The sequence below is a fragment of the Mustela erminea genome, chromosome 10 (assembly GCF_009829155.1).
Source record: "Mustela erminea isolate mMusErm1 chromosome 10, mMusErm1.Pri, whole genome shotgun sequence".
NCBI classification, from domain to species: Eukaryota; Metazoa; Chordata; class Mammalia; order Carnivora; family Mustelidae; genus Mustela; species Mustela erminea.
The window spans coordinates 78,203,396-78,224,777 of record NC_045623.1 but is presented as its reverse complement, the minus strand read 5'-3'; the positions used below and the strand labels follow the sequence as shown (position 1 = coordinate 78,224,777).

Here is a 21,382-nt window from a genome sequence, read left to right as displayed (position 1 = left end):
TAGAGGCAACCAAGTACTCTGGTGTGCAGTGCATCTGCTTTCTTCACACTTCCCCTTTCCCCATACAGAATATTAAAAAGATATGTACTCACAGACAGGGAACATGGTAAAATAAACAAATTTTACTGCTTCATCGAGAACACTCTTAGTGAGCCTGGCTTCTCTGCCCTGCCCCCATGGGGGGCCATTGCTGTAATTTGGCCAAGGTGCCAGCAATTGTACTCTCACTCACCGTTGTGTTTGCACTGTCAATGCAAATATCAACCCAGTGACAAGGGCAAAAAGTGTCAGTATTACTATGAAAATACTTCTGACCTCAGATCCTGTGAAAGCATCTTGGGGATGCAAAGACCCCAAGGACCACAGTTTAAGAACTGTGGCACTAAACACTCTATTGCTTTTGTGCACTTAATTTTGCAGCTCCCTTGGCCTGGAAAGAATTTCTTTTGCACGGTTATCCATAAGGCACCTTTCAGTGAGGTTTTCCCTGATCATCCTATATAAAATAATACCCCCACTCGCCCCCTGCCTCTCCCTGCCCTCCAGCCCCCTTGCACACTCGATTTCCCTCCTTCCCTTTTCTCTAACTTTCTACAGGGAAATTATCACTTGCTATTTATTTTCCATCTCCCCAAGCACAGAAATTTCTAAGGGCAATGCTGTTATTGCCACCTCCTAGAATCATCCTTTATACTTGGCAGGTACTTAGTAAATCTTAGTTGAGCAATTAATGTAACTCATATCCAGCATCTGATTCTAGGATTTTGGCTTGCTTAGACTGCTTTTTCAGTGGTTCATATCTTATTTCCCTAGCAGAATACAAACTCCAAGAACAGAGGATTCCATGCAGTCCCCAAAGCTTCTGGCACTTGTCTTTGACATGCTATGTGTATTCTCTTCCCTTGGGAATATCTGTAGTCCCATAGTCGACTCTGGGTATAGCCAGTACACATGTGGAATGGCAGAAAATTTGACAAAAATTTTACCTACCTATTTCTGATTTGCAACAATTTCTATTGTGGAAACACTGTAATGGGTATATAGCAATGATGACCTCGGCTCACTGGCTCTGTGTTTCCTACTCTGAGACATGTGGGAAGTTGGAAAAAACTGCCATTCTGATGCTGTTTTCAAGCAGAAGGTTCTTGGTTTAACATGGAAAGGTTTATTTTTAAAATAAGCACACTTGACTCTGCAGCCAAGATCCTTAAACATAGTTTAATTCTTTGATTTAATCTTGTATTTCTGGGAAGCTGACTTAAGGATATGTTCTGCAACACTGAAAAAAGTGCTTATATGTTTATCAAAGCATTATTATAAAAGAAAATTTGGACCATCAAACTAGGGGAATAATTAAGCAAACAGCTGCATATCCATTCAAATTATGTAATCATTAAAAATGATGGCTATAGGGGCACCTGGGTAGCTCATTAAGCCTCTGCCTTTGGCTCAGGTCATGATCCCAGCATCCTGGGATCGAGTCCTGCATCAGGCTCTCTGCTTGGCAGGAAAGCCTGCTTCCCCCACTCTCCCTGCTTGTGTTGCCTTTCTCACTGTGTATCTCTCTGTCAAATAAATAAAATATTAAAAAAAAATGATGGCTATAAAGATTGTGTAATAACAGAACCAGGCAGATGACATGTTAAGTGAAAAACTCTAAGATCTAATATTCAAATGTGATTGAACTGTATTTCAAAAAATTATTTATAAAGAATAAATTCAGAATAAAATATACAAGTTGTTAATAATGGGAAAAGAGAGGGGGAAGATGGGAAGCTCAGATGAGCAGACCAGGTTCAATAACAAACACAATTATGTGAACAAACAGGCACTAACCTATTATGCCTTATTCTAATTCCTAACTGGATGATTTACCCAAAACTGAGTCTTAAGAGTATCGAGAGCTGGGAGGGAGTTTACATATCATGTAGTATAATCTTTTTTTTTTTTTTTTAAAGAAGGAGAAACTAAAGATTAAAGAGAAAAAATACTTGCTTAAAATCTCCCAGGAAGTTAATGGCAACACTGGAGTGGAACCAGGGACACGTGAACACAATGTGTGATTCTGAGGAAGTCACTTCTTCACTGCTTTGCCCTGTGGTTTCCTCATTTGTAAAACAGACAGTAGTACTCACCTAAGGTACTGTCAAGGTAACATGAAATGGGATCACTACAGTGCCGGAGACATGGTATTCCATAAACATTAGCCTCTCTCTTTTCTGATTCTAGTGAACCGTTTGTTATTATGCTGCTCCACAGGGGGTAGAGGGGCAGAGCAGGTTGGGGAGGGCTGTACAGAGAAAGGAAAAGAGGAAAGCATCCAAGGGGCACCTCTGGCAGAATGGTACTTGTGGTCCTGACGGTTGTGGTACCCTGCATCACTGGCATAGCAGAAGATACAGCCAATGGGAGTCCTGTCCTGAGACCAAAGTGGGCCCACTCAAGGCTGAAGAGGATGAGATGGGTCCGCGTCCTGTCTCCCTCTCCCCTGCTTTTTGTGCTCATTCCCCTTACGCTGATAATTAGCATGAAACATTCTAATGCTTTCTACTTCACAGAGAGTAATTTGGGCTGTCTCTGGGACCAGCTGCTTTAGGGGATGCACACATTAGCAGCAATTTCCACCCCTTTAACCTGGTTCAAAGAAATGCCATTTCTTCACATGTTAGTTTTTAATTACTCTGGGAACCTTGAATTCTGCTCCAACTCTGGAAATGTGTAGTACGTCTAAGTACAGGAAAGGGCAAGTGTACCTCACCTGAAACAACGGATGTACAGTCCTTATTTTAGTGCCTTTGAAATAAAAAGTATGTCTAGAAATCAAGTTAGCTTGTCAGGAGCTGGCTGAGAGTGCTGTGCCTTTAAGGTTAGGAGACATTGTATCTTTCTTTCATCACAAATTCATCTGAACAACTGGTCTTCTTGATTTGCAACTGTTGCCTGATTTCAGTTTCAGTTTTCTAGATTTTCTATCTGCCCATGCTTAGATTTGGCATATTCTGTTGATAACATGGTCCACCTCAGCATTTATTCCATTTACTTAGTTTGACATCAAGTGCATGATTTCCCAGCATCTTATCTTAGACTGCTTTTAGTTCTAAGATTCTGTAGCACTGAGAGAGTAAAGGGACGTGGCTCGAGAACAGCATGGCTTTTCCCAGAGAAATCGTTCCTTGAATGTTTCAAATACATTTTGTTCACTCCAATCCCACCTGACACTACCTTAAATCACATTCTCATCATCTCTTGTCTTAATCACTGAAACAGCCAGCTCACTGGTTTCCCTGCTTCTTTCTCATGTGTTCCCATCATTATCTCCATCCCTTACATGACAGGTCATGGAGAGCAGTCTACAGCATGAATAGAATCATGTCACTCCTTTGGTTAAAATCCTCCAATGGTCTCTTTTTATTTTCTGGGTCAAGCCCCTTGAGCAGGCCCTGCTTATCACCTTACCACATTAGATTTTCATTTTCTGATATACACCCTTCTTAGGTTGTGTCTTATACATGTGAGTTCCCCTCAAATGCACCTCCCAAGAGCTTCTGTTGGTGGCTGTCAATTCTAGGTGTCCTTCAGCAAATGACACAAATCCCAAGAGGCCCTCTCCAACTTCCCTCTTTTCACTGATTCAATCTGAATGATATGATTTTGAATTTCATTTATTTCTGGGTAACTCTTAAATATTTCATTCTATTTTTCACAACTATTTTACCAGTGCTTATGTAACATGTAACTTACAAGTATTTACGTAAGACACATAAACTGACATTTTTAATATGGCCCATGAAAGACTCACCTTATTTATCATCATAGGGAAGACACATATCATTGTGTAGCTAGCCCAAATAAAACCCAACAAAGTGACTGACTCTTACTAGGCCTCAATGTCCTTGTTTATAAAATAACAGAATCAGGCTAGAATGACTAATAACTCACATTTTTTGGAGAGCTTCATATGTGCCAGCCATTGTTCTAACATATGAGCTTATTTAACTCCTTACAACAATGCTGTGAGTAGGAACTACTACTGCCACCAATTTATAGATGAAGAAACTAAGGCTAAGAGAAGTTAAATAGCTTGTTCAAAGTCACACACCAAGTAAATCTCTAAGAAGTCCTTCCATTTTGAAAGTTTGAGGAGAATTCCATGGTTCTAAAAAATACTCAAGTCTAAACTGAATGCAGAGATGCCTGGGGGGCTCAGTCAGTTAGACGTCTACCTTCAGCTCAGGTCATGATCCCAGGGTCCTGGGATCGAGTCCTGCATCGGGCTTCTTGCTGAGCAGAGAGCCTGCTTCTCCCTCTGACAGCCGCTTCCCCTGCCTGTGTGCTTTTTCTCTCTCCAACAAATAAATAAAATCTTAAAAAAAAGAAAAAGAAAAAAATAAACTGAATGCAGAAGAAAGTTAAATGAGCAACAGTTGTTTCTACTTCATATTCTATTTATCTATATCTCATCCTCCCTAATGAAATTATATTCCCTGTTATACCTAGTATACCGGCCAAAACACAGTAGGAACCCAATAAATATTTTTGAATTACTGAATTTTCCATCACGTATTACACTAAAAGCCATCAACAAGTCAACAGACATTACTGGGAAAGATAAGATAAAGAAAATCCTAAGATAAAGAAATTCCTCAATGTTAATGTGGAAAATAAAATTAACACTTTTTAAAGATTCCGATGGGGTTGGGGGTGAGCTCCTGCCAAATTAATCAAGATGAGAATATTATTTTATTTGAGATATGTTAACATAATTCTCAAAACAAAGATGTGCATAAATAAATGAAAGCAAAAAGAAGAGAAATTGTAATATACTGTCATTAAAAAGTACAAGTAATTAGACAGTCACCATCAGCCCTTATCCAAACAGGATTCCACGTCATATAAAGCAGAAACAGACTACTGACAGTTATAGCAAAAGTGGGAAAAGGAAGCAGAGAAACTTGCATGTACTCAAAATATCCTTGGGGGATAATACCCAGTGTCCTTAGATTGCTTTCTCCTTCCCTTTTACTTCCATGAATGTTAAATTTCCTAGGAATATCTCAACTGGCATAGCTGACTGCACAACTATATAATATATACATGTGGCTCTACTCAAAAACAAATGATTTCCCTTGTGAGAGCCACTGTATTTCATTTTCTACGGCTGAACAGTTGGTCTACACTGGCCTGGAAAACGACCTTCTCTTGTCCAGACGTACAGTAACTAGCTATTGATGCTTTGAAGGGTCCTAGCTCCACTCTTGCTCCCTCCCATTCTACCCTCAACACACACTTCAAACTCATCCCCACCCCATCTGCTAGGGTGTTAAAAAGGGCCCTAGAGTTTCTGGTTGATTTCACCATGCATTTCCAAAATCACTGATGGAAACCTCTCACATGAGAACCATGGTTCACAGTTCTCAAATTACTTCAACATTCATTAACTCAATCTTATTTACAATCATCTCAGACTTGTTTACCTAATGGGTATCTTTAAACCTCATCTGAGGCATAGAGAAGTGTGGTATAGTAAAAAGAACATGGATTTTGAAGTTAGAAATCCATGGAACTAGGTCCTAGTTCTTGCAAATCATTTAACCCCTCCGAGCTATGGGTTATTATGAAGTTTAACTGAGATAAAGCTTGAGGACATGGATATGAGAAGCACTGCGTCTGAGATGACCAAGGGACTTAACCAATTTCACTTCTTCTTGCTGGTAAACTTTCTGAGGCTCAGTTTCTTCATATGTAAAACAAGGTTAAACACAGTAGTTCCCCTTTATCCGTGGGTTTTGCTTTAAAAGCTACCCATGCAGTCTGGAAGCAAATGATCCTCCTGATGTACCGTCAGAAAGTCCACTAGCTAACACTACATCACAATGCCCACCTCATTCCCCTCACTTTACCTCATTGTGTAGGCATTTTATCATCATCTCACATCATGACAAGCAGGGTGAGTACAGAACAATAATACACTTAGAGAGAGATACCACACTCTTATAACTTTTATTACAGTACAGTGTTAAAATGATTCTATTTCATTACTAGTGACTGTTAATCTCTTACTGTGTTTAACATATAAATTAAACTTTCTCATAGATATGTATGTAAAGGAAAAGCATTAAATACAGTGATCAGTATCACCTGAGGCTTCAGGCATCCACTGGGAGTCTTGGAACATACTCCTTGCAGACAAGGAGGGCACTACCATACTATATAAATCCTGCAAGGGGAGGGGCTTTGGGGGATTTACCAAGATAATGTAGCAAAGTGTTGGCTGTAATGGGGAGTTTGTATGGGGCACTGAAAAGGTTAATTTCCTTTTTCTTTTCTTTTTTTTTTTTTTTAAAGATTTTATTTATTTATTTGACAGAGAGAGAGAGATCACAAGTAGGCAGAGAAGCAGGCAGGGGGGTGGGGGGAAGCAGACTCCCTGCTGAGCAGAGAGCCGGAAAAGGGCTGGATCCCAGGACCCTGAGATCATGACCTGAGCCGAAGGCAGAGGCTTAACCCACTGAGCCACTGAGGTGCTCCGTTAATTTTCTTTCCTATTAAAACGGTGCTCACTAAATATTCTTCCAAGCAACATCATAAAAGGTGGTTAGTTTAATGGAGTACTAAAAGAGCAGATACACAAAAAGTTAAGCATTTTTGTGATCTACATTCTTTTCCATGGAAAGTTACAAATAAGACTGCTTTAAAGTATATTTTATTGGCCATTGGTACATGAGTGAATTCAGCTCTAAGGCCGGCTTCCATGTTTCTACAGAGCTGATACTATATGATCCCTACTGGTTTGAGTGAAGAAAGTTCTCCTTGGGAAAGAAGTGGAATCCTTTTAGCTGATGGAAACTTTTCCTGAGGAAAATACTTGGGTATATCACAACCTGGATAGTGTGATAAAAAAAGAATTATAAAAGCACATTTCCAAATCTTACCATCCTTATCCTTTAGTGGTAAAGAAAAAACAAACAAACAAAAAACCAAACTACCCGAAAACCCCCTTCTGTAAGATGGCCATTGTGTCCTGAAGTTTGCTTCAACTTGGGCTGAGACTAGATAAGGAGTAACATTAAGCACTGACTATAGCCATTTTAAGATAAGTAAGCCCTTATCTTCAAGAAGCTAGACAGTATAGTCCTCCTTTAAGGGAACTGAGAGTACCACTCCATTTTGCACTAGTCAGACCATCCCTGAAGCGTGGAGCTGGCTCTGGGCACAACAATGTAAGCTGAAATGGGTTCAGAAGGAAGTCCAAGCTGATGAGGGGCTTAAAAACTATCCAATTTCAGAGATATCTGGAGAAAAAAGGCCTGGAAAAACAAGAGTATCAAGCGCTATCTGAAAAAGGCTTCAGGTGAAATAAGAAATAAAATTAGGACCAACAGATAGATACTGGGGAAAAGCAGATTTCAGTTCAAAATTTAAAAAAAAAAAATGTTTTTAGTCATGAGAGCTATCACAAATAGAAAAGGTTCCTCTCTGGGAGGTTACAATTTCCCTGTATCTGGAAGAACTGAAGTAAGGGTTAGACATGTAGTTGCAGGGGATGATCTCAAGAGTCCTGAATCAGGTGGAAGTTGAATTATGACTTCTGAATTCCCTCTAACCCTGCGATCCTAGGATTCTATGCCTTTTCACTCCCTGTAAGGGTGACTGTGAAGTCTTCACATATTGGGAAGATAAGCTCATGTTGGTGGCTACAAGTTTCTTCCAAATCTGATTTTCACTTGAAAGTTTAAATTTCTCATTTACAGCAAATGCTTACAGATGGTCTTCCTTGAAGTGACCAGCTCACTTAATTTGGGAGAAAGAGTCTGCCAAATGCACAAGTCAGTTGTTCTTTTAATTAAAGATGATGTTCCGTGAAAAAGTGGCTACTTGAGCTTGCAGCTCAAACAAGCCCACAAGTGCATTTTCCTGAGACAAGCATTACACCTGGATATCTTAAAGCGGGGGAAACCGAACTCACAGAAGTTGCCAGAACACACACTACTAAAGCTAGGATTTGAATGTAGATCTTTTGGTTTTTAAAGTTCATGGTCTTCTACTATTTTACCCTGGAACCAATAAACAAAACAAGAGTGTATCCCCAAAGAAAGGACAGAGGATAATGAACAAAACATGCCGAGTTGTAATAATGAAGGGCATTGGAGTCTTGGTGATTTCTAGGTTTCTCCAATGATCCTTAGTAAGGAGTCTTAGCTGCCCCAAAGAATTCATTATCAGATCTCTTCTCCCTCCAACAAAATGTACTATATGGAATTGGAAACTGATCTGTAAAATGTAAGTCAGTCCAGCTTGTGTGTGTATGTGGGTATGTGTCTACATGACATAGGACAGGAACAATGGAAAAGAAAAAAGGAACAGGGAGAAACCCATTTGGTTTACCAGTTTCCTAGACTGGAACCTTGTTTTCATTCACGGCAGTCTATCATTGGCCTTGGCATAGTTACTTAGAGGATGTGTTCTTTATTAGCTTTGCTCAACTTGGCTGGGTTCAGCTGTGTGCTGCCAGCTGGGTTGATGCCAAGGCTAAAACTCCACTCCTCTAAATTCAAGTTCACTTAATAAAGCATGCGTTGCCTCTTGCTCTCATCTAGCTCGGTTAACACTTCTAGTTCTCCAGATCTAGCTCCTTCTCTCCCTCCTGACTCTAATTCCTATAGCATGGAGAGAAGACCTCTGCAACTGTAACGACTTTTTGTGTTTTCTTGGGGGACCTTTTGGGCTGATAAATCTATAGAGTGGGGAAAAGAGGATAACAAAATCATGCATGGTGGGACCACAAGCCAAATTTAAAAACCTTCTACTACTGATATTCAAAGGAGTGACTGACCTTAGTTGTGCAGGGCAGCCGGTAAAGGGATTTGGGAGCAGTTTCTGTGAGTGGAGGGCTATGTGTTTTGAGATGACCTGCGAATGGGTCTGGTGAAACCCCGGGCCCTCTGGGAGGCAGTGTGAGTGCACTGTGCTAAAGCAGACGCCGCTCAGCCACGCGGTCGCGCTAGCATATTCCAGCTGTTCTTAGTGTGAAACAATGAGTCCCAAGAGCTTATCATCAAACTCCTGCCTTCTTGCCGTTGCACCCTCAAAATCTTGTTTTTTCTTTGCTCTGTTTAAGAGTTTTCCAAGTTTTCCTCATCTCCTTTATATACGTGAATGTTTATGTTTTTCCAACTTAGTAAGTCATTAGTGAGATTATAATATTTCCTCAAAAAATCATCTCTTTAATTAAGGGAGAGAATGTAATTAAAGAGAGTTCATATTACTGGTTTCCAGTATGGCTTTCCTAAAAGCCACAGACACTGATTTAGAAGAGGGGCTTCTGCAAGCTGATGTGTACTGATGCTGGCACACAGTAGGTGCTGTTGTAAAAGCCAGAGAGAACTACATGGGTCTGAGAAAACTGAAGACAACAGCAGGTGTGGTCAAATCTATGAACTGCTTAAGTCACATCTTATTTTTTCCAGGAGTTTGAGGGACTCCAGCTGTTTCACTGCATGTGCCAGAGCACTGCTACCATTCCCAGGCATCTGCGGCTGCTGAAGGCCAGGGAAGTGGGCAGGCCAAGAGGCAGCTCCAGGAAGCTGGAAGAGGGGCATGGGACAGGGATTTTCTGTCCCTTAGGCAGATATAATGAGAATCAGAGGAAAAATCCAGATCCCCGCTTCCTAATCTAGTGTCACTCAAGTCATTTCCCCCTTTCCCTATTTCTATTTGTGTACTATAAACATACAATCACGAGAAAGCCAGTTACGGGAGTACTGGTTCACTGCTCAAACCTCATCTCCTAAGTATGTGTATCTTTTCTGACCAAAATAGAGCATTTAAATGCTTCTGTGCATAGCTCAAAAGCATTTTCTTGGGATGTCCAGGCATCTCAAGTCAGATAGAACTAACATTCAGTGGGCGTCTGCCATGTGCTGCTCGGTGCTGTGCGTGTGCACGTCCATTCTCCCATTTCAATTACTCTATCAACCTGGGAAGTGGGCATTTCTCTATAACCTCCTAGCATTACTTAGAGGAGGCCGCTCGACAAGTGCCAGACACATGGATGGACACAGGCCAGAGCCCAGTGTGAGTCGAGTACAAGGCCAAAGCTGGAATAATGAGAAATTATGTGTGCAAGCATGTGAGTGTGTTAGGGAGGAAATGGTATATTAGAGAAAGGCAAGGCCTGGAACTACGATATCTGAGAGGGTAAAAAGGAAAATAGCCAAAAAGCCAAGAGGCTGTCCTTATTAAAGGTACCAAAGAATGTGTTTCACTTATTAATCTGTGTGCCTGTACCTTTTCTGACATGGTTAGTGAATACACCTTCTCAGGGGACAAGCAGGGCATATTAGTTGCCAGAAGTTTCTAGAGAGAGGACATTCTCCTGTTTGCTGTGGCTTAGCAGCAAAAGAAGTTGGCTGGAAGGGCAGATGGACAGCCGTACAAATGTTTCTGGAGGTGAGTGCCCTTTGCCACTCTTTTTTTTTTTTTTTAGAGTGCCAGAGAGAGTGAGCAAGTGGGGGCAAAAAGGGAGAGAGGGAGAGAGAATCTTAAGCAGGTTCCACACCCAGCGCAGAACCTGATATGGGGCTCCATCCCACGACCCTGAGATCATGACCTGAGCTGAAATCAAGAGCTGGTCGCTTAACTGACTGAGCTGCCCCTTGCCAGTCTCACTTTTGGTCATAAAGTTTCCCAAATTTAAAAAACAGAACATTAGTTTAAATAGATTTTACTCTGGTGTTAAAATGAGAGTAGTACTCTCACTTTTGTAATTAAGTGAATAGCTTTATAGTTGATGAATAGAAATGGAATCAGAAAACATAGCATGACCTATTTCACTCAACAAATTAGTACTGAGTCAAGTGCTGGGGATATAAAGATGAAATTATATATTAGTTCCAAATAACGAGGACTCTAGGCAGTAATGAATCCTAACTTCCTAGACAAAAAAGAAAAATTTTAGCTCTGTCACTAATGCTTATACTGAAAGACTAGTGAAATTTTACATGTTGCAGGAGTAATTATTCGTTACATAAATAAAATAGGTGTTGAACTGTAAGAACTCATATCTGGGCTCCGTATTCAAAGAATATGCCCCCCCAAAATCTTTTTGTCCTTTTTACCACAATGTCACTCCTTCAATTCTTTCACTGGAATATTACAACAGCTTGTTAACGGACATCTCTGCCTCCAACTTCTGGAAGCCACCTGTCCTCTCACTGCTACCAGAATGATTCCTCTAGAACACAAATCTGATCTGTAATCTCCCAATGAAAGCCCATTCAATGGCTCTCATTGCTTTTAGGACAAATACCTTGATCTTTAAAACAGTGTAAAAGGGGAGCTGTGTACTTCCTATGTTACTTGCCCAGCCTTTCCTCTTCCTAGTCCTCTCTTTACACTCTGCAATCTAGTTGTGTAAACATTTTTTAGGTCCTCAGCACACTGTTTTTAAAAATTTTTTAATTACCTTTTTTTTTTTTTTCTCCAGTCTTGGGCCTCCACTCCTTTCCCACTGCTAGCTAGAATTTTCCCTCCATCTCCCCACTCTTCCAGTTTCAGCTCAGATGTCACCTCCTTTGGAAGCCTCTTCTGGCCTCTACCTTCCATCCTCCAAACTAGGTTATAGGCCCTTCCATACTTTATTACTTAAAAGCTATAATTCTCTATTTGTTTGTATGCTCCCCAAACTGTAAACTATAAAGGGAGAAGCTCCATCAGTCAGGCCACAGACCAGCACTCAGCTGTGACCTGGAAGAGCTTGAATGAATGGATGGATGGCTGAAGAAAACCAACCTATCAGCTGACCTACATCCTGTGACCAACAGTCTGGCCTGGGTTGTGTTATTCCTGCCTCTACCCTAGTTTTTCCCTGCATAGTTTAGGATTACAATTTAACCAACCCCTTTTCTGACCCAGAATCCTAAAGTGACTATAGTATAGTTTCCAACATAGTTTTACAAGAGGAAGACGCCATCTATGAAGTACGGGAAATACTTTTAAATGTTTCTGAAGAGAGACTTTCTGAAAGTGGAAGAGACTTTCTGAAAGTTTTGTTTTTAAACATCAAATTCTTACTCTCTAGACCAGAGTAATATTCCTGCACCTCAAGCCCAGCACTGAGTCAGCTTTTGAAGTTTTCTCTTTGTATGACGCCACAGGTAGAAAGGGTGGAATGAAAGGGCAGAAGAGGCCTGGCTGACCTTTTACTCCAACAGGTGTGCTCAAAGGCAGCACCTCTCCTGGACTCCCATATCAGTATCAGCATATAGAGAATAGCCAGACCCGGTTTACCGTCTATGAAGTCACAACAGACTGAAGTATAATCCAGATAGCAATACATTAATTTATAATAAAAACATAAAGATGAAACAGCTTGTATCTCATGTTCTCTTCCTATTGTAAAACTGCATAGGAAGATAGCCTATGATCTAAAATGGGCTCACCCAGCCTGAAATCAGGGCAAGGGGGAGTAAGGTGGATGGTTATGATGGTGAAAAGCCCAAATAAGCATTATTGTCATGCTGAGTAGACTGCACTCTTCATTTGTTTTTTAAAACTTAAAAGGTAAAGAAAGTTGCCTTTTATTTCAGTTTTATGTTAAGTCACACACATAAAAAAGTGATGAGTTTAAAAAAAAAAAGCTTTGGGGTGCCTCGGTGGCTCAGTGGGTTAAAGCCTCTGCCTCTGGCTTAGGTCATGATTCCAAGGTCCTGGGATCGAGCCCCGCAACCAGCTCTCTGCTTGGCCGGGAGCAAAAAAAAAAAAGAGTTAGGAATTAGGAAATTCTCTGCTATAAGTGACCTGTTTTACATGAGAAAAAAAAAAAAAAAAGCTTTTATCTTTTAAAACCAAGTACCCTGGATTAGTTGCAAGCTTGGTATTTGCTGCTTATGAGAGTTGGCTGGACCCCAGGAGTTCAAGAGCTCTACTCCTTAGCTCTACTACTTCTTAGCAAAGGAGAAACACTGGCATGGAGGAGTCTGAGAGAGACAGAGTCCTAGGCAGGTGGGGGGCACAGCAAGGTGGTAGGTGAGCTGGAATGGGAATCAAGCCAGAGATAGTCACAGGAGTCACCTGTTACCCATTCCCAAGAGCAGGAAGAGAAAATATCACTGAGTGGGAGGGCCCTCAAGGGTCACCTATTCAACCTTTCACATTAGGAATCACTTGCTCAAAGAAATAAACCGAGTTTGTGGCCCAGTTGTGATGAGACCCCATTTCAAAGCTCTCACTGTATACAACATGGCTTCTTTCCTATTTCATATCAGGATCCAGAAGCCAAAATCCAGGGTCCCAAATGAAGCTTTGAAGAAAGCCTGAAGAAGAATGGGGAGAGTACAGGGGAGACATGTGAAGGCAATATGGCTCGAAATGGCCCTGCCAGCTGGCGCTCCTGGAAGATCTCTATGACTTCGTCCCCTAGACTCAGATATCAAGAAAAGTAAGTCACTTAATCCTCTGGACTTCACTTTTCTCATAAATAAAATGTATCTGAGAATAATTATACCTAGTTCAGAGTTACCAGGAATATAAAATGAAATAAATGCACGTAAAAGAACATTAAATAAAATCATTACTTTTCTTTTCCTACTCACTGTGAGCAAGAAAACTTCCTCTACCAAGAAGGCAGGAAGGGAGGAGGAGACGGTACGATTAGAAAGAGAACAGCCTTACCCAGAGAGAACATCTTGTTTTGAGAAATGAATTGAGTAACTGCATTTTTTCCACATTGGATCACTTGCTCCCTAGCCAGGACACTGAGGTGGCTGACGTTCTGCTGTTTCTGAGAGCTACACTACAGAACCTACTGAGGGTATGAGGAGTGGGGGGCGAGAGAGTCACTGGAGGAGCGCTGGCTGCTGGAATGGTGACTGAATGACCTGCTCTGGAAATGCCAACTGGAAGAAGGTCTCTCTCTACATTCTGAACCTGGTCCTTCTGGTCACCTTCTGTTACAAATCGAAGCTATCCACGGACATGAAGAAGGGCATGAAAAACAGTCAGCAAACACCTCTGGAAGAACCACAGAGCGAGTCATATTTCTTATCAGCAGGGTGCACAGTAAGAAAGGAACACCCGCCCCACGACTCCTGGGCACGAAGACTCCCAGCTCTCCTGGCTCTTGAGAACGGCCTAACGGCTCTCAGAGATTTACCAATCCAAACAATACAATTCTCTAGGCAAGAAAGTGAGAAAATCAGCCTACTCACGGAACACAGCAACACAGCCGGGAGCACCAAGGGTTACCTTGTTCGTCTCAAGTAAACAAAAATGACTCTGCTGCCATCTCCGCAGCACATCTCTTCCCGCTGCCTCCCCAGAGATAACTGCCTCAAGGGGCTTACAGCGCACACAGCAATGGATTTCTCACAGCAACTGCCCAATACTTGTTCCTTGAAGCAGAGAGGAGGAGCACTTTCCTGAGGCAGGAAGTGTGTCTCCCCGCTGCCCTGCCCCCATTTCAAGGGCTCTCCACCTCAGTGCCACTCACCTCACCCCAACAACCCTTACCTCTTCCTTGTCAGTTACCCCGGCGCCACCCATTCTCCATAAGCAGCCCGTGTGATTTTTTTTTAAAGAACAGCTTTATCGATAGGTACTTCACATACCATAAGATTCGCCCTTTCAAAGAGCACAATTCAGTGTTTTTAGTAGATACACAGAATGGCAAACATCATCCCTATCTAATTTTAGAGCATCTTTATCATCCCTGCGCTCATCAAAGGCATGTCCCATTTCCCCTCTCCCCCAAGCCACTGGCAACCACTACCTAACTTTTGTCTCTGTGTTTCTGCCTCTTCTGGACACCCCATACGGATGCAGTCATGCTGTGTGGTCTTTTGTGACTGGCTTGTTTTCTCTTAGAATAAGGTTTTTCAGGGTACATCTGTGGTGCACCATATTTTGGGACTTCATTCTTTTTTAATGCCAAACTGTATTTCATATGGAGATACCACATTTTATTTGTTTGCTGGGCACATGGTGGACACATGGGCTACTTCGACTTTTTGGCTACTGTGAATAATGTTGCCATGAACATTCATGACACGGTTTTATGCGGAAAGGTTTTCTATTCTCTTGGGTGTATACCCATGAGAGGTATTGCTAGGTCACAGGTAACTCCACGTTTAACATTTTGAGTAACTTCCAAACTGTTTCCAAGGGGGTTGCACCATTTCACCAACTCACTAGCAATGTGAGCTCTAATTCCTCCATACTCTCACCAACACTTGTTACTGCCTTTTGATGATATACCCATGGGTGTGAATGGTATCTCCTTGTGGCTTTGATTTGCATTTCTCTAATGGCTAATGATGTAGAGTATCTTTTCAAGTGCTTATTGGCCTTTTATATGTGTCCTTTTTGGAGAAATGTCTATTCAAACTCTTTGCCCATTTTTTAACTGGGTCGTCTTTTTCATTGTTAAGTTGAATTCTGGATACAGGTGTCCAAGTGACTTTTTAAAAGTAAACCAGATCCTGTCACTCTCCTACAGAGTGCCCTCTAATGTCTCCCCACTATGTTTAGAATAAAGTCCAAATTCTCACTCTGGCTTTTGGGGTCCTAGCAGGTTCTGCCACTTTCCTCCTTGCACAGTGCATTCCAGTAGAAGCAGGCTTCTCTCTGCCCCTGAAACACACGCTCATTCATGTGTCAGTCCCAGGACATGTATGCCCCTCCCTGCTTGGAATTCTCTTTCTTGTCATTCAATTTGGATGTCACCTTTCAGACATATTTTTTCTGAAAAGAAATTGCATCTGAAGAATCTCCCCTCTCCACCAAGAGGAACAAGGAAACTTTTGGCCATGATGGATATATTCACTATCTCGACAATGGCTATGGTTTCCTGTATGTACATTATGTGTCAAAACTTTTCAAATGGCATACTTTAAATATGTGCCATTTGTTTCACTTCAGTTATACTACGATAAAGCTGTTAAGCAAAAACTCCCTTCACAATCACTCCTCCACTGCCATTGCCTCATCATACTTTATTCCTAAGGAGAAACTGACAATCTGAAGCCACCTTGTTAATTTCTTGATTTTGGTGCTTATCAACCATCTCATCCCACTAGAACAGTAGTTCCAGGAAGACAGAAATGGTTTTCATCTTTGTAACTGCTGTATCCTCAACTTAGCTAACGATTAAGTGCTCAATAAATATCAGGCGCCCTGACTGAGTGAAATTGATGGAGGTTTAGGAGAGACTGACAGACAACAGAAAGGGCGGTTTTCTATTCCCTCAGATTCACTAGTACTTTTAGACTTCAGGGATGAGATGCAGCTATCTCAAACTCTATTCCTGGGTGATACCCAAGATCATTGTCATTAGAAATATAATTTATTGTTCAACTGCTCTGGTACTCTTCCAGTATTTTATATATACTCTTCCACCAGGAGTGGTTATTTTTATAATAATAGCACAATCATAAGAACATGGCATAATATAATATACATTATATAGTAATTGTAACAAATACAGTAATAGCATATAATAACTATAATAATAGCAGCAGTAATAGAAAAAAAACACTTGTTTAGCACTGGGTATTTAGCAGATACTAGGGAAGCATTTAACCCACGTCATCTCATTTATTCCTCACAATAACTTTATGAAGCAGGTGTTCTCTCACAGACAAGGAATTTGGGGTTCAGAAAAGTGAACTAACTGCCCAGAGCCACGTGGCTGGTAAAAGAGGCAGAGCTGGGACTCAAGCCTACGTCTGTCTTGATGCAGAGCTCACGCTCTTCCCACTGCACTACAGCGCATCTCCACTGCTCTGGTGACACAGTGCTAGTCCGGCTCACGTGCAAAGCTCCTGAGTCCTGAGACAGAGGTGCATCCCAACAGATACCCCTCAAACTCTGAAACAGGCCAGGAACCAAACTGACAGAGAGGAGAGGCTAAGTGCTGAGGATAAACCAGGATATTTGGAGTGAGGAAATTTTACTTTATCCCAACCTCCGCATCTAGCTCCCTTTGACATTTAATTCTTGTTTCTGATTACTCTCAGGTAGACCTTGGTCTTCACCTCAGTCGCCTCCTAGGGAGGCTGAGTGAAGAGATGCTGCCCATGGAGATAAGCAATGCCCCTTCCCGACTTGGGCCCTGAGTTCAAGAGCTCACAGATGAGCCTTTACCTTTTGTGCCAGGCGGCTGTAGGTTGTCTCCAGTCAAGGAGCACCAGCCCACAGGGAAGATGTCCCGGGAGTCGAAGCGGCACCAGTAGTCAAAGGCCCCTCGCCACCCGTCAAAAGTGACAAGCACCTCTGAGCCCCGCACCTCCCCAATAGTGGCTGGGCAAATGAAATGAGGGTTCTTCCTGTCCACAGCTTCTAGCTTCATTCCCATTTTGAAGAAGTTGTGGGAAGGTGATGGTGGTTCCTAGATGAAAAACAGAAATATGCAGACCTAGGTGCAAAGACAGAGGCATCTGTGTGCCAAAAGACCGCTACCAAATTTGGATGATGAGAAAGTGACCGGCTGCTCTATAAGATTTAAATGGAAGATTTAGTCTTTGTTTTAAATGAATTTCAAAGGGTACCAAAGTATTATCACTTCTTAAGTTCTAACATTTTACCATTTTTGATTCAGACTTTTTTTTAAGAAATAAAAAGTAACAGATAAAGGTAAATCCCTTTTGCACCCATTCCATATTTTCGTATTTTACTATATATACACACATCCATTTGCATACTTTAAAATTTTATATAAATGATATCATACTGTACATATTCTATAATTTTGTCATTAACATTCTGTTCTTGAAATTTACCTATATTGATAACTCCAGCTCCAATCCATTTCAAGTGCTAATAGTATTCCATTATATGTGTGTATCACTACTTACTCATTTCCCTTTGACGGACATTTATGATCGTTTCTAACTGTCCACTATTTCAAGAGTTTCAATGACCATTCTTGTACCTGTTCCTTTGCACACATGTGGGAGGGTTACTTTTGGAGGCGTGTGCAAGAGCAGAATTTCTGGGTTATAGGAGAGATGTATGCATCTTATGCTTTATTAAATACTGTCAAATTGCCCTCCTAAGTGGTTGTAGCATTGCGCACACTCTCTCCAACAGTGTGGATTTGTAATGCAGTTGCAAGGATTAAGTTCCTAGAAAGTGCTGTACACTCTGTTCTTTCCCTGCCCTTCCACTTTGATCCTGCACCAATAACACCATCCTATTAAATGGATATCTGGTAGAAAAAGTCCCCTAGTTTGTCATTTTTTGGTATGGCTTTGGGTGTTCTTTCTCCTTGATCTTTCACATGAATTTCATATGATCTTTCATATGTAAGCTGATTTCATAGAATCAGCTTTTCAAGTCCACAGAAAACCCCTATTTGGATTTTGACTGGAATCCCAATGAATTTATAGATTAATTTAGGAAGAAATAACCTTTGTATAAATGATATTTAGCTTTCTCATCCATGAACATGATAGTATTTTCCATTTATTAAGCATTCTTTAATGTAGATTCCTTCTCTAATATGAAATTTTAAATTTTCTCTATAAATATCTCATGCTTACTAACATTTTTCTAGGCATATTATAATTTCATTGCTATGGTAAGTGCTATCTTTTAAAATTTTATTTTCAAGCCACTTGTTGCTATTAAATAAAAATGCAACTGATTTTTTAAAACTGATCAGCTGATTTAATACTGAGTAGCTTATGATGATTCATATGTCAATTTCCTTGAGTGCTTGATTTATCAGTTACTGAGAGACATGTACTAAAATATCTCATAGCAATTGTGGATTTTCCAATTTGTCCAAATTCTGTCAAATTTTGCTTTTATTTCTGAGGCACTGTTTTTCAGTAGTGTGTACTCTTTTACTGGTAGATAGAGGGCTCTTTAGAATGTCTTTCAGCAACAAAGTCTCCTTGCCTAATATCAGTATGATTAGCGCTGGCTTCATTTGGATGAAGATTTGACTAGTGTTGTCTTTGCTTTTCCTTACAATATTTTAGTGTCATATTTCAGTAGTGTCTCTTGTAAACAACATGTAGTCAAATTTAAAAACAATCTAATTGTATGTCTGAACTGATGAGTTTAAGCTCATTTTTGTGATAACTGGTGTATTTAAATTTATTACAATTATCATATTGCCGACTTTCTATGTAACTTGATTTTTCCAGGTTCCCTTTTCTCCTTTATAATCAATTGAATTTTCTTCCCTTTCCACTGCTCCATTGATTCAGATGTTAACCGTTTTCTTTATAATCTTCCAGTGGATTATTCCTGAAGATTATAACTGTACAGCTGACATAATTAAATCTAAACTCATCTTTATGTACAGTCCCAAGCAATATAAGGACCTTAGACTGTTTTACTACTCCCGAGTTAATAGGCGTTTGGTAATTTAGCTCCACGTTGTTATTATACTTAGTTTATATAGTTATAGGCACTGCTTGATTAGCTTTACCTCCATGTTAAACAATTTTTCCTCACCACTACTTCTTCCATTCTTACTTTCTGAATTCAGTTTTCTCCCTCATGAAATAAATTTTCAGCTGTTCTTTCAGTGTCTATATTAGTAACTACTTGTATAAATTGTTTGGAAATGTCTTGATTTTACATTAATTCTGAAATAATAATATGGCTAGATATAAAATTGTAGGTGGACAACAGTTTTTTCTCGATACTTGGAAGGTAACTGTTCTATTGTCTTTTGGCTTGTACCGCTGCTGTCTGGAAATGTGCTGCCGGCCTACCTGTAATCCTTTGGAAGGTGTTCTGCGTGATTACTTGTTCAGATCTCTCCTTTGGACTTCAGTCATATTGTGATGTTTTAAGGTATATATTCGTCTTTATTATACACTCTGGAAAATTCTGTTAATATCTTCCTGAATACCATTATTCTCTGTTCTTTCTAATTAATCTTTCTGAAGTTCATGATCAGCACATATCAGGCCTTCTAATATTATCCTCCTGTCTCTTCTTTTTAATATTTCCCATCTCTTTATCTCTCTGCACTGTGTTCTGGGGACAGTCCTTATACATGTCTTTCAGTTAATTCTGTAAGTCCTAGTTTCTTATATACCTACCCATTAATTTGTTCTTTCAATCATTAAGTTTCATTTCTGAATGTTCAGCTTGTTTTTTTCAAATATTTTTAGAAATAAGGTTTTGTATCCTCTCAATTTTTAAAGTCCTTCTTTTCATTCTTTAATAATTTTTAAATACTTCATTTATAATCTCTTTCTGGTGTTTCTATTATCTGAAAGCCCTTGGGGTATAGCCTTACTGTTTATTGGATCTACTGATGTCCCATCATGTTGAATTTGTTTTGAGAATTTTTGAGGATTCTGGAATTCTGAAACAAACCCTCATATTCAATGATGCTTCACTTTTGGGACGTCTATGACCTTGGATTGAAAGCAACCAAACCACCTGGAGAGGCTTTGGGTTTGCCTCTGCGGGTACTCAGAAATATCTCCAGGCACTCTATCTGAACCGTGGACCTGCAGGGGTCAAGACCACTTTATCGGAGGAAGTGACTCCATTTTCACCCCTCGCTAGAACCCACGCAGAGCCTTTCCTTATCAGTGTTAACAGCCTCTCCACAAAGGAGTAACCAGCTGATCTGGTCATCTACATTGCAGTTTCAGGCCCGTTTCCCTGCCTTGCACAGGCCCACAAGTGCTCATCTATCCTACTGTGGCTTAAAAGATAAGGTCCTTATAAAGTAAGACTGGCAATGCCCTTTAAGGCGTCTACAGATGCACCACATACACTTGCCACTGGTTCTCCTTCCTCATTCTGGCCTCTGCAGAGTTTCTAACTTTCTGGTAGCTCGGCAAAGCCTGTAAAAGAATATTTGTTGGTCTCCCTCCCCCACCACCCCACCATTTTGATATATGCTGTAGTGAAAGGGCTTTTAAGTTGCCCAGTACACTATATTCTGGGAACCATATAGTGCTCTTTGGGTTTAGGCTTAACTAGCAGGATAGGCAAAACTACTTCAGTCCCCTTTACCTCATTAAAGAATTCAGCTGAGCACAGACTGATAGCTTCCCGCCTTAAGAAATAAGTAAGAATGGGTACAGGTTTGACATCCCTCTTCCACCACTTACTAGCCATGTGATCTTGGGCAAGTTCTTGATTCAAAAGTATTTGTTTCCTTAACTATGAAATGCAAATTGGAATTCTTGCTTCAGAAAGTTAACTGTGGATATTAAATGAGATGGTGTATAGCAACTCCAAACACACTGTAGTCATTCAAAAAAGAGTTTTCTTTCTCTTTGTTTAGCATATGGACCTTAGGGAATTCCAAGATCTAAGATCACAATAGCTCCTTTGGATTTATAATATATTTTATGTGTTTTACTGTTAAACACATTTTAACTTAACAACCCTGTGAGACAGAATC

The 21,382-nt window shown here is 40.5% G+C and overlaps 1 protein-coding gene across 11 annotated transcripts in view; it reads right to left on the bottom strand.

Moving 5' to 3' along the window:
- SCMH1 (Scm polycomb group protein homolog 1) overlaps positions 1 to 21,382 on the bottom strand; it is a 171,747-nt gene that overhangs the window by 60,951 nt on the left and 89,414 nt on the right. For all 11 annotated transcript variants that reach the window (XM_032303149.1, XM_032303157.1, XM_032303150.1 and 8 more), the window contains one exon: positions 17,140 to 17,383. In XM_032303149.1, coding sequence (XP_032159040.1) covers positions 17,140 to 17,383 — 244 coding nt within the window. The remainder of the gene's footprint in view (positions 1 to 17,139; positions 17,384 to 21,382) is intronic.